The sequence below is a fragment of the Trachemys scripta genome, chromosome 2, assembly GCF_013100865.1.
Source record: "Trachemys scripta elegans isolate TJP31775 chromosome 2, CAS_Tse_1.0, whole genome shotgun sequence".
In the NCBI taxonomy this organism is placed as follows: Eukaryota; Metazoa; Chordata; order Testudines; family Emydidae; genus Trachemys; species Trachemys scripta.
The window spans coordinates 243692891-243707220 of NC_048299.1; the positions used below are offsets into that span (position 1 = coordinate 243692891).

At 43.6% G+C, this 14330-nt stretch overlaps 1 protein-coding gene across 1 annotated transcript in view; it reads right to left on the reverse strand.

Moving 5' to 3' along the window:
- The window catches only part of NIPAL2 (NIPA like domain containing 2), a 76468-nt gene that overhangs the window by 22211 nt on the left and 39927 nt on the right, over nt 1-14330 (reverse strand). The window contains exons 4-5 of the mRNA XM_034763358.1: nt 7675-7734; nt 3676-3797 (exon numbers count right to left, since the gene is read on the reverse strand). Of these exons, the coding sequence (XP_034619249.1) occupies nt 3676-3797; nt 7675-7734 (182 nt within the window). The remainder of the gene's footprint in view (nt 1-3675; nt 3798-7674; nt 7735-14330) is intronic.

Consider the following 14330-nt stretch of genomic DNA (forward strand, 5'->3'; position numbering starts at 1 on the left):
CCTGATCCTGCAGGTGCTGTGTGTGTGGAACTGCCATGTGAGTCAGTGGGAATTCCACACACTGAAGAGTCATGGAAACACATAGGCACAAGCACTGGGGAAGTTGGGCACCTCAGAGGGACAACCTCTCCCTCCAAACCTTTTGCCTTCCACTGATGCCCTCACGTCTAACTCTTGCTGAGCACCCCGCACCGCTGGCTGCAGCTCTGTCACAGCATGCTCTGCTGGCCGCTCTATTCCACTCGGCTGCTATTATGGCCACTAAATGCGGGAGGCCAGGCAGCAGAGCAGAGCAGGAGGCAGCATGCAGTAGGGAACACAGCGCCAGCCAACCAGCTCAGCATAGAACCCTGCACCAGGAAGCTGGCAGCCCTGATATCCTCACCCCACACTGGGGTACAAGTAGCAGCCTGAGGATGCTCCAAATGCCCCATTCCCTCAGACACAGGATGCCCTACCATCTCTAAGGGCTTGGACAGAGAGAGAGCAGAGACTGTGCTGGGATAGTGACAGACTCTGGGGAGGACAGAAAGTACAGTGAGAACCCAACACCACAGTATCCAAAACTTGCAATTCTTAGGGCTGGTTTACACTAGAAAGCCAGTTTATGCTGACCTAATTATGTCAGTGTACACACTACAGCCTTACTCCCACCATTGTAACGGCTTGTCTACACTATCGCACAGGTATGATCTAAGATACGGAACTTCAGCTACGTGAATAGCGTAGCTGAAGTCAACGTACTTAGATCTACTTACTGCTTGCAGTGTTGACATACCCTAAGTCTCAATTTTTTCCCAAGGGAAGGATCGTTGCATCCCACCCTTTAGGTTTCTTGTCCCATTATTTTTTTTAAAATGTGTTTTCCTGCCCCAAGTGTAATCAAAGGACAATCTTACATTCTAGAAGGATGTGGTTTTTGCACTGAAATGTCTACAGACACTGATTGAAGATTATGGGGTTGTGGTTGCAGTTTTAAGGCATTCACTTTTCATATGAAGAAAGACTGCATTAGTAAGCACATCTATCGGCAAGATTAATTTACCTAAATCCTGGGTGATATTAACTCCATGTGTGTGTGTGTCTGTTTATGTATATATACATATATGGAGATATACCTATCTCATAGAACTGGAAGGGACCCTGAAAGGTCATTGAGACCAGCCCCCTGCCTTCACTAGCAGGACCAAGTACTGATTTTACCCCAGATCCCTAAGTGGCCACCTCAAGGATTAAACTCACAACGCTGGGTTTGGCAGGCCAATGCTCAAACCACTGAGCTATCCCTCCCCCATTATATATAATGCAGCATTATATATAATGCTGTCACCTATTTCCCTCAACATGCCTTCCTAGATTGTGATGGGGAGTCTGGGTGAGATGAAGCATCGGCTAGCCACAACGTGACCTCAATCTTTCTTGCTAATTCTGTTACACTGATGAAAAAACTCGGACAACTCCATTGAATCAATGGAGTGTAGTATCAGGCCTATTTTCTACCATAGGTTGTCCTAGGCTTCACCTGCACAGGTTAAATCAAATTCTGTTTGAATTTCGTATTAAATACCCATCATTGCAGCATGTAGACTCTTCCCGGGTCGATTAGATTTGCATAACAAGGTCCCTATGGCAGCCTTTTGACTCTTCTCCCTTCTCTAGCGATAGGAAGCTCTTAGTAGATGAAAACAAGGAACAGAAGGCAACAAATCTAACCATTAAATGAGTGTTGATATCCAGCACTTGCCTTTTGTTTGTTTGTTTTCGGTCTTGTCCTTTTCCCACCCCAAGCTGTAGGGGTATAAGTTGGTATTTGGGAGTAAGCGAGAAGATGAGATAATAGGTCTTGTGGAAGAGGTGAGTTTTAAGGAGAGAGTTTAACGGGGTCATGGTTGAATAGGTCATGGAGGGGGCTTCAGGCATCGGGGGATATGTGAATTCGAAAGAATGCAGCCAGGCAAAAATGGGAGAAGGAAATAAATAGGGGGTCTAGCTAGTAACAGGGTTTGGACACAATGAAGGAGGCAAAGGGGCTAGTGAAAGGAGACAAGGTTTGGAGGGTAGTTGTCAGATGACAAGCCCCCACGGATGCTGATGCCGGGTAACTTGATGTAAGTGGGCTGATTACTAAGCACAGACACTGCATTGGGATTAGGTAAGATAGTAGCTAATCAACATGGTGCTTTTTTAAAGTAATTTTTAAAAGAAGGGGTAAGAATTTCCTTCCAACCCTTTACACTTTCTCCTGGGAAGAGCAAAGCCTTAATCTCCTGAAGTGGGAGAAGGCCCTATTCCAGACAAGCCACTGATTTTGCAAAAGTGTTAGTTCATTGACACTGAACTATCATTGGCATTTTAGCAAAGCAAGCTGCTCACTAAAACCTGTGCTGTCAATGAGGGTATACTTTATTTCTCTAACATCTTTAAATGAAGCTTTTTAAGAATGCAAGGCAGCTATTTAAAAGCATTTCTTAAAAAGCCAGACCTTTTTAAAATATTGAACGGCACGGTTTCTATGTTGTGCACAGGATGGAGCTACCCAATGCCCACTGACACTGATGTCAAGTTGTGTGGCTGAGTCTCCATGCAGCACCTTGAAATCAACTCTGTTGCATGACTAAAAATGCTAGAAACCCCATCAGTCTCTTCCATTGAGCTGTATCACCGTCTTTCATGAGCTTTGAAAATGCACAGTCAACAGAAGAAAGAAAAACTATTTAGTATTATCTTGTCCTGACTGTTTTATCAATAGTCTCATCTACAGTATAGGTGCTTTGTGAGCTGGTAAACTGGCTGGAGTAGTGAGGCCTCAGGGTGAAGCTAGCTAGTCTATAACTTCTTAACTGAGCATCCTGAAATCTTCACCTATTTGAAAATGTCATTTTTTAAAATGACAAAACATTAATAATCTTGGGGGGTAGGAGGGGAAGGAAGAATAAAAAACTTCTGGGGTTTAGAGCATATTGCAACTTCTACATCCAGATGAAACAGATATTTTTCTGCATTTTTGAGAGACAGACAGAGTCTTCCCACTCACTCTGGTCTTGTTCCTGAAGTTAATTAGAATGCATCAAAGAGCAAGGATGGATTTTGAAGGTTTGTATATAGGAGCTCTAATCAAAGTGGTATTTTGGTATTTGAATTCAAATTCAGACATTGATTAATAGCTAATGGCAACAATGCAGTCATTCACTCAGCCAATCAGTGGAATAAGGAGCCATTTGTCTTGGCTGGGCAACACAGGGAGCACAACTGAGCCATCTATACAAAGAAGAAATAGGGCCCCATCTTCAAAACCACTATTATTTCAAGTTGTAAATAAATAAATACTCTTAGATACATGTACAGAAAATGTGGAATAAATACATTCAAATCACGTACAACCAGTTCCAATATTTACTCCCTCCCAAGCCACTAACATTTAAATTCTCCTCTTCTTGCAAATTCCCACCTTTTTCTCAATCTATCCTCTGCTCTTCTGAAGTTCAACAAATGTCAGGATCTGTTGAACCCCAGGGATGGAGAGGAGGAAAGCACTTGAGAAGCTGATCTGCAGCACATGGCTATGGCCATGGTACTGGAAACAATTTGCTTCAGGAGCAGCTGTTTGACATTGTGACTTGTGATGCAAAAATCAAGATATTTTGACTTACAGAGAATTATAAACAAGAAACTCACCACATAGATCAGAAACTGCCAGCTAATTAAATAATTCTGTATTTTAGTTGCCGTGAGCTCCTGGGTTACATTTGGAGCGAATGTCACCAACAAATATGTTCCTGCAATTGTCAGGGTTCCACCTTTAAATAAAAACACACATTAATTTTACAAAGTATATTATTGTCCAATTTACCATTCAAGCCCCTTTGAAAGTAGTTTCTAGCATAAAGTTAAATCCACTTAATTAGATATACAATTAGCTAGTCATGTTACCTGCATCTGAAGTCTTACCCAGGGCCGGCTTTAGGCCGATTCCCCGGAATCGGGCCCCGCGCCTTAGGCTCACTTGGCGGCAGTCCACTCCGGAGGCGGGGGGGTCTTGCAGTGCCACGGAAGACGCGGAGCAGACCCACCGCCACCAAAGTGCCGCCGAAGACCCGGACCGCCATCAGGTATTTGAATCAGGCCCCGCAGGTCCTAAAGCCGGCCCCGGTCTTACCTACTATAATTTTTCAATAAAATCCAGAAGAATTCTGGGGAACTCCTTCGGAACTGTAAAGAGACGTTATCAGCACAGTTTCATACTTTTCTGAAATAGGACCCTGGTTCAGCAAAGCAGAACAAAGGAGAATCAGGTCCCTTATTTCTGATAGTCATGACCATGTCCCAAATTACTGTCAACTAAAAGGACATGCTGTTTATTGAGGCGGGGCAGAGTCTCAGCTGGTGTAAATCAGTGTAACTCCTCTGAAGTCAAAGGAGCTACACAGATTTACACCGCTAAGGATCTGGCCTGGAATCTCTAAGAGCAACAGATGTGTGACAACTTCATAGCTAAGCGTAAAGCTGACCTGAAGCCGGCCCTTTTGCCGCTCCCTACCAGCCTTGCAGATCTATGAACTGTTTCATAAAAGGGCAGAGTTGATTTGCAAGAGGCTACTCAGTTATCCGGTTGTGGGGGCCCCTTTTCAAGGTCAAACTTGTATTATTGTGGTTTTAATAAAAGTCTGGAACTTCTGCCCTGTGGATAGCCAGCTGACAAACACAGATGTTCCTGGGGATATCTAGATGTAACTAGGCTGATTACTGAGCTCAGAAGCTCCATTGATTAGCTAATATCTTACCTAATTCAATGTAGTTGTTTTTTAAGTAATCATTAAACATTCTTGGAAACCAATAAATCAATATGGAACCTGAGGTTTAAGAATACAAAACAAAGCACATCAGCAGGACATTGCTGGCACGGCTACAGCACGGTTTCTTTGGAAAAGCAGAACTGTTCTAAATTTATGTGCCTGCAAAAACATCACCATATTTCCCATTATACAGCTCATTCCTATGGAATGCAGCAACATTGTTAAATCTTTCATGCAAACTCAAACTAACAGAAATAAAATAAATCAGTGTTGAATGCTAGTTAAAGCAATGTGCAATGTATAAGGCAATGATCAGTTGAGGGATGTAGTCTCAGTGTATCAGTTGAGTTGGCAGATTAGGATCCAAAACCTAAGTAAATATTATAGGTTGTTGGAACAATACTGAACCTCTTTCTCAAAAATGTGCACAACAACAGCTGTGCTATAATTATCACACTATGGACTAAATCTTGCTCAACATGCCACATGAGTAACATGTCCCCAAAAATATCAATGGCACTGCCACTTGGATAATTCATCCGGGAAGGCATGGTTTAAAAAGCAAAAACTGAAATCTGCTGGCCTCTTTCTGCTAAAATGCTCGATTCCTTCAAGGCTATAAATGAAGAATGCAGAGCAAGACCGTTTTGAAACACAACTAAAATCTTTGATGCAGCCAGAAAGCCTACGGCTTTTGCAACAAAGACCTTGTTCCACAGTAAGACATTTGATAACATGATTATCATTCCTGCTTTTTTGGAATGACTAAGTTAGTATAAAGGAGTAAATAGTTCTCATTTTTTAAATGAAGCTTTAATTTTTGTGTAATACCTACAGTGTAAAAACACTCTTTAATTTGAAAGAACAGCTAATCACCTAGCCATTTGTACTGAACTTGCATCATGTTCATAAAATACTAAATACCATCTCAGAGTTAAAAATATGCAATGAAAGAGTGATCTTAAGTAAGTAATCTCTACCATATGTAAACCTTAAGTTACAGCTCTAAGGGTGGAGGATTTTGGATCACTAGCTAATTTTCATATGCAAATAAGATTTCTAGGGCTGTTTATTAATCGCAGTTAACTCATGCGATTAACTCAAAAAAATTAATCGCGATTAACTGCACTGTTAAACAATAGAATACCAACTGAAATGTATTAAATATTTTTGGATGTTTTTCTACATTTTCAAATATATCAACTTCAATTACAACACAAAATACAAAGTGTACAGTGCTCACTTTATATTATTTTTTATTACAAATGTCTGCACTGTAAAAAGGATAAACAAAAGAAATAGTATTTTTCAATTCACCTCATACAAGTACTGTAGTGCAATCTCTTTGTCATGAAAGTGCAACTTACATATGTTGTTTTTTGTTCCATAACTGCACTCAAAAACAAAACAATGTAAAATTTTAGAGCCTACATGTTCACTCAGTTCTACTTCTTGTTCAGCCATTCACTAAGAGAAACAAGTTTGTTTACATTTACAGGAGATAATGCTGTCCTCTTCTTAATTACAAAGTCACCTGAAAGTGAGAACAGGCGTTCGCATGGCACTGTTGTAGCTGGCCTTGCAATATATTTATGTGCCAGATGCGCTAAAGATTCATATGCCTCTTCATGCTTCGGCCATCATTCCAGAGGACATGCTTCCATGCTGATGATGCTTGTTAAAAAAACAATGCGTTAATTAAATTTGTGACTGAACTCCTTGGGGGAGAATTGTATGTCCCCTGCTGTTTTACCCGCCTTCTGCCATATATTTCATGTTATAGCAGTCTCGGATGATGATCCAGCACATGTTGTTTGTTTTAAGAACACTTTCACTGTAAATTTGACAAAATGCAAAGAAGGTACCAATGTGAGATTTCAAAAGATAACTACAGCACTCGACCTAAGGTTTAAGAATTTCAAGTGCCTTCCAAAATCTGAGAGGGACGAGGTGTGTTCAGCAGGCTTTCAGAAGTCTTAAAAGAGCAACACTCTAATGCGGAAACTACAGAACCCAAACCACCAAAAAAGAAAATAAACCTTCTGCTGGTGGCATCTGACTCCGATGATGAAAATGAACATGCATTGGTCTGCACTGCTTTGGATCGTGATTGAGCAGAACTCGTCATCAGCATATACGCACATCCTCTGGAGTGGCGGTTGAAGCATCAAGGGACATATGAAATTTTAGCGCATCTGGCATGTAAATCTCTTGCGACACCGGCTACAACAGTGCCATGCAAATGCCTGTTCTAACTTTCAGGTGGTGTTGTAAACAAGAAGCAGGCAGCATTATCTTCTGCAAATGTGAACAAACTTGTTTGTTTGAACGATTGGCTGAACAAGAAGTAGGACTGATTGGACATGTAGGCTCTAAAGTTTTACATTGTTTTATTTTTGAATGCAGAGTTTTTTTGGACATAATTCTACATTTGTAAGTTCAACTTTCATGATGAAGAGATTGCATGACAGTACTTGTATTACATGAATTGAAAAATACTATTTATTTTGTTTTTTACAGTGCAAATATTTGTAATCAAAAATAAAGTGAGCACTGTACACTTTGTATTTTATGTTGTAATTGAAATCAATATATTTGAAAATGTAGAAAACATCCAAAAATATTTAAATAAATGGTATTCTATTATTAACAGCATGATTAATCACAATTAATTTTTTTAATCGCGCAATTAATTGCGATTCATTTTTTTAATTGCTTGACAGCCCTAAAGATTTTCCTTCACATTGTGACATGGACCCAATTTTTTAAAGTATATGCCTTTAAACATTTGCTGGGGCAAGTGGGGGTGTTTGAGTTTGAGACTTCCAGTTTGCTAAACATATGGAACCACACATGCTTGTGTTCGCAACCGCTTACTTACCTAACATATCAGCAGCCCTCATGGTTTCTTTTAGGAATAAGACAGAAATAAATGCACTACCTGGGGAAAAAAAATTATATATTTATACAGCACTGTATTAAAATGGGATGGGCCAGGCATAAAACACATAATAATTGCTGTGATGGCTGCAGCATGCTTTGTCATGCAGATTCTGAGGCTCAGTGCAGTGGTAGGGATTGGAAACAGGGACTTCTGGAATCAAACTGAGCTGTCACTTGCAATGGTGTACGTTGTAGGTATAAGTTCAGATTAACTCCATTGACTTTGGAAGAGCCTCCAGTTTTGCTCTGATGTAACTGAAAGCAGAATTCCGTCTTTAGGGCTTGTCTACCCACAGTTTTTGTACCATTTTAACTGTATCCATTTGAAACAAATGCTATTCAAGCATTGTGACCCCCCCAAAATTAAAAAATCTGTGCACAATATTTTAAAATTCTGCAAGCTTTATTTGTCAATAAATAAATGCAGAGGCTGCAGCATGGCAGTGAGGAGCACACGCCACCGGCTGTACGAAGGTGGGAGATCACCAGGGCCATCCTTACCCATACACAAAGTACGCGGCTGCGTAGGGCACCAGGAAATTTGGGGCACCAAATTTTGTGATGCCCTGCGCAGCTGCATGCTGCTCCAGCCCCTGCTCTGGCTCTTCCCCAGGGCCCCACTCCTGCTCCACCCCAGCCCCGCCTCTTCCTGCCCCCGCCTTGCCCCCACTCCCTGCCTGCACTCACCAGTAAGTAGAGCGACCCAGCCCCAGCCTGCTCCTCTCCCCATCTCCCAGCCATGCCACCGGCGAGTGCTGAGGAGCGGTTCCCCCCATCCCCAAGCCTGGGAGCCAGGGGAGAAGAGCAGGCTGGGGCTAGGTCACTCCACTTCCCGCAGGAAGTGACCAGCTCCCCTCCCCCCACGCAAGCCTGGGGCCCCACATAGCCCCCTCAAGGGGGGACTGTGTAGGGCACCAAAATAGCTAGGGACAGCCCTGGAGATCACCCTGCAGCCTGACCCATCTCCCACCCCGGGAACATGGACTCAGTGGGGAGGCTGCACCCGACTCTGAAACTGCACAAGGCCTGGGCCTGCCCCAGAAACACCCTGGGGCCTTGCTCCGCTGCACCAGGCTCACCAGGTGTGGGGCAGACAGGCTCAACCAGGCAGGATCCAAGTGTGGAGGGGGCTCAGTGTGGAGTGAGAGGATTCTGTGTGGGACAATCTGAGTGCAGGCAATTCAGTGGGGGGTGTAGGTGTGGGGGGATCTGGATGCACAGAGGTTCATTGGGGTGTGGTTCCAGGTGCAATGGGACTCTGCAGGGGCTTCCAAGTGAAAGTGGTTGGGGCTCAGCAGAGGAGTCTGGGTGTGGGGGTCTCAGCAGGGGGGTCTGGATGCTGGGGGAGTGGGGCTTGGTGGGGTGGGGTCTGAGTGCAGGTAGTTGGGGGTCAGTGGCTTGGGGGTCTGGATGTGGGGGCTCAGGGTGGTGCAGGGAGGTGGGGCTCATCAGGGTGGGGATTTGAGTGCAGGAAGCTCAGTGGGGGATGGTCTGGGTTCAGGGATTGGGGCCAGAGGCAGGGGGTCTGGTTGCAGGGGGGCTCCAGATGTAGGGGTTGAGGTTCAGTGGGGTAGGGTTCAGGTATGGAGGCTTAGAGGGGCTCTGGACGTACAGGGTGAGGCTTGGTGGGGGCCTCTGGGTATGGGAGGTCCAGATGCACAGGGGTTGGGTAGATGGGGGAGGGGGCAGCTCCCCATACAGTGACCCCTCCCCCCCCTGCTGAGGAATAATGGGGTCAGGAAGTAGGGGAGGATACTGAGCTTCCTGCAGCTGGAGGAGGTTTCTGGGGGTGGATCTGACACAGCCCGAGCCACTCCTTGTAGGGGAAGAGGAAGTCCCATCCTCTCCTGCCTCCAGCCGGGACTAGCAACTGATCCCGGCTCAGAGTAGGAGCCACTGGCTGGAGTGTCCCCAGCCCTGCAGTGATTTACCTCTCTGCCACCTGCTACAGGTGCCTGAAATGACATACCTGCACTGCTAGGGAGTGGTGTGTGACTGCTCTTGCAGCTTCCCTTTGCTTCTCTGTCAGAAAGTCATTTTTCTTCAGGGAAGCAAAGAAATCTGCGGGGCACATGAATTCTGCACATGCGCAGTGGCGCAGAATTCCCTCAGGTGTAGTAGACCAGTTCTTAGGTTCTATGCCCAGCTGTGCCCACTTCATGGCCACGCATAACTCTGAATCTCTCTGGGCCTCTCTTTATTCATCCGTACAGAGGTATGATAATACTTCCTTAAAGTATACAATATTTGCAGAAGTACCTTGAAATCTGTGGATGAAAGCCATTATATACATGCAGATTACAGGACAAACTTTCTAATTTGCACTACTGACTAGGAGACTGGTTGTGATTTGCTGAAATTTGAAAATTAACAACATGTAACAAACTTCAGGAGTAGGGGCTTTTTAAGGTCTTCTAAGGGCACAGGCGCCGACTTTTCAAAATGCCGAGGGGTGTTCAACCCCCGGCTCTGCCCCGGGCCCTGCCCGCACTCCACCCCTTCCCCCAAGGCCTCACCCAGACACCACCTCTTCCCAACCCCTCCTCTTCCCACCCAGCCCTGCCTCCTCCCCGGAGCGTGCCGCATCCTTGCTCCTCCCCCCGCCCTCCCAGCCTCCTGCATGCTGTAAAACAGCTCTGATTGCGGTGGGCGGGAGGTGCAGGGAGGGAGGAGGAGGTGCTGAGCTGCAAGGCCCGCTGGCGGGAGGCACTGGGGGTTTGGGGAGGATCTGATAGGGGGGCTGCTGGTGGGTGCTTAGCACCCACCATTTTTTCCTCTGTGGGTGCTCCAGCCCCAGAGCACCCACAGAGTTGGCGCTTATGTCTAAGGTGCCTGGTGATGAGTAGCGGGGAGGACCTTACGGCTTCTGAGAGGAAGGCAAAGTGAGGAGTACTGGGAGAAGTTAGTCACAATTCAGTGCAAGCCACATCCTTTTTTCTGAGACCCAACTCCTTTCCCTGGCCAACTCTCTCATTTTATTTCTCTTCCCCCGATGCCTGCTCCCAGTCCTGCTTCATGTGGGGAAGTGGCAGTGGGTGAGCAGTTCAGAGCAGAAGCAGTGGCAGGGACCACGGCTGGATGAGTGAAGGCCAGGGAAAGCATGAAATTGTTGACATCCCAGAAAGGAGAGTTCTATTCTAGTATACTGTTGGGGGATGGAGGGGCGGTGGGCCTATGGAGGCGAGAACTTAATGGAAACCTCTCATTTAAGAGAAAGAATGAGAGAGAGAAAGGGACTTGAGGAGAGAAGGAGGCAGAGCTGATGTAAGGAGGAGAAAGATGGGATATGAGCTCACTTGGAATTTCCAAGTACGATTACAGAGGGAGGGGATGGAAGGATGATCTTGTGCCTAGAACACAGGATTGTGATTCAAAAGACCTGGGCTCTATTCCTGGCTATGCCATGAACTTCATGTTTGACCCTTGGACAAATCACTTAACCTCTCATTGCTGACTTCTCTGCCTCAGTATCTCCATTTCATGGATGACAAAACAAATCACCTGTGCCTAGCTGCCAAGCATATTTTGAGCATTTGCAAAACACTGCACAATCTTTCACTAAAGAAATGAAAAGTATTGTCATTGTTTCTGCTATAGTGCTTGTCCTAATGGTTGTAAAATGCAGAAGACAAGGGAAAAAATATCCACCTTGTGACCTGCTGCATGGGAGATATCAACATGCATGACAAGGAGGGTACAAATGATTTCCTGAGTTGCAAAACATTTGTTAAAAAAAAAAAAATCAGTGTGATTTTCTCCATGAACATCAGGAGATAGACAGACAATCAGCATTCAACAGCACTTCTGCACTCATCCATTCTTCTACATTTTTCTAAACAGCTTAGATGTAAATGATATGAAGAGTTATGGAGGTCTAGCTAAACCACTAATAATGATAAAAGAAACTATTTCTGAAAGTGCATCTCGAAGATGTACCTACTTAGCTGATTATGCTTCCTTTGCACAACATTAAGATGACAGCTTTGCTGAGCAAAACCACATTGGTATCCAAGCAACATCTTGTAAAACCAGAGCCAACCAACCAAAAAAAAAAAAAAAAAAAAGTGGAAAAAAAGTAAGGGGGAGGGGAGAGGGAGAGCCCCCACTCTCCACCCCCAGAAACTGAATTACTGCTCTCTTTCTTTCCCTGCAATCACAGCTCTTTCAAATTTCTTATCAGGCCATCTACCTAGATAGTTGCTATAACAACAAAGAACCATTGCTTAATGAAGTATCAGAGGGGTAGCCCTGTTAGTCTGAATCTGTAAAAAGCAACAGAGGGTCCTGTGGCACCTTTAAGACTATCAGAAGTATTGGCAGCATAAGCTTTCGTGGGTAAGAACCTCACTTCTTCAGATGTCTTGCATCTGAAGAAGTGAGGTTCTTACCCACGAAAGCTTATGCTCCCAATACTTCTGTTAGTCTTAAAGGTGCCACAGGACCCTCCGTTGCTTATTGCTTAATGAACTGATACTTCCGTAATAGAAGGGGTTTTTTGAGCCTGTGATCTTGTCCTATAAGTTAATGAATATGTTAAATGAAAGAACAAAAAGATTTGTGACCTACCCCTGCAAGGTACTGAGTACCTCTTGGAAGATGCCAAGTGCCCTCAATTCCCATGAAAGTGAATGGGGAACAGAGGGTCTCCAACACCAGGGGAGGATAATAAATTTTAGGCCCTGATTCTTCAAACACACATGAGTAACTTTATGCACATGACTGTTCCTATTGACATCAGTGGGACTACTCAGCTGGAGAGTTGCCAGTTCTTGCAACTTTATCATGAGTTTTATAAATTTTGGTGTTTTTCTTAAAGCCACAACTCCTGGGGTCATGGGATTGTGAGAATTCCACTGAGGGTATATCTACACTGCAATCAGGAGGTATGACTGCAGCATATCCAGACGTACCTGGCTCATTTTGATCTAGCTAACTCAAATAAAAATAGCAATGAAGCTGCGGCAGTATGGTGGCTGCACAGGCTAGCCATGCCCGCCCAAGACCCAGGGTACCTACTTGAACAGCTGCCATCCATGCTGCCACAACGTCACACAGCTATTGTTATTTAAGCTAGTTTTGGTCTAGCTAGATGAAAGCTAGCTTGGGTACATCGACACATACTGCAATCATACCTCCTGATTTCAGTACCTATAGATGTCCCATTAGGCACTTTTGAAGACTTTGTCCTAATGCTCAGCACCTAGTAAAATTTGGCCTGGACAAAGCAAGATCTCATTGATTAAAAAAAAAAAATCTAAAGGATTCTTTGAGCTCCTTTCCACCCTGGGTTAGACATTAGTAGGCGCTACATACAAAATGGAGAAGATAGGCCCCAGGGAAAATATGGGCCCTTTTTAAAGGCTTGAAAAACCCAAGACTGAGTCTTCAAAAACAGAGTTACCATTGCACTGCAAGACTTATGATTTGCTGCAGTATCACAGTCATGCTAGGCAAAAACTACTGCATACAAAAGCGGGGGGTGATCTTAATTCAGGGGCTTAATTGTTCTGTTGAAACAACCTTGTCTTCTCATGCATCAACATAATATAGGCTGTTTTGTATTCATTATCAGTGTAGTGCTACAGCATACAAATTCCAGTTCCCTGAAAGAAATGTTTGGAAGACTCTTTATTCTGCATGATGTACAATTATACATTTAACCAGGAAAAAATATAGAGTGCTACATTCATTAGTTTAGACTATTGCTGATTTTTCCCAGGATTTTTCTGTGTCTGGTTATCCTCAACTATATGCTTTCTGTGGCACAAGTAGATATGGAGAATAATTTTAAATTTGATGTCTTTCACTAATAAACAATTAATAGTCTGAGTAGTGATTGAAAAACAACTGTCATCTCACAGATATGGAGTGTATAATTAGGTTTATTTTTGTTTTTCTTTTAAAAAGAAATAATATAGAATCACAGAAGTTGGCGACAAAAAACATACTAGAATATTCAATCCATCCCTTTGTCAATGCAGGATTGATCCCTACAGTACCTTTTGACCAATTTAACCTTAAAAGATCCAGGTGATGAGATTTCCACAACTTTTTCCCCTTAGAGACTATTCCACAGTGTAAAGAGAACAGGAGTACTTGTGGCACCTTAGAGACTAACAGATTTATTAGAGCATAAGCTTTCGTGGACTACAGCCCACTTCTTCGGTTATTGGGCTGTAGTCCACGAAAGCTTATGCTCTAATAAATCTGTTAGTCTCTAAGGTGCCACAAGTACTCCTGTTCTCTTTACACTGTGGAATAGTCTCTAAGGGGAAAAAGTTGTGGAAATCTCATCACCTGGATCTTTTAAGGTTAAATTGGTCAAAAGGTACTGTAGGGATCAATCCTGCATTGACAAAGGGATGGATTGAATATTCTAGTATGTTTTTTGTCGCCAACTTCTGTGATTCTATATTATTTCTTTTTAAAAGAAAAACAAAAATAAACCTAATTATACACTCCATATCTGTGAGATGACAGTTGTTTTTCAATCACTACTCAGACTATTAATTGTTTATTAGTGAAAGACATCAAATTTAAAATTATTCTCCATATCTACTTGTGCCACAGAAAGCATATAGTTGAGGATAACCA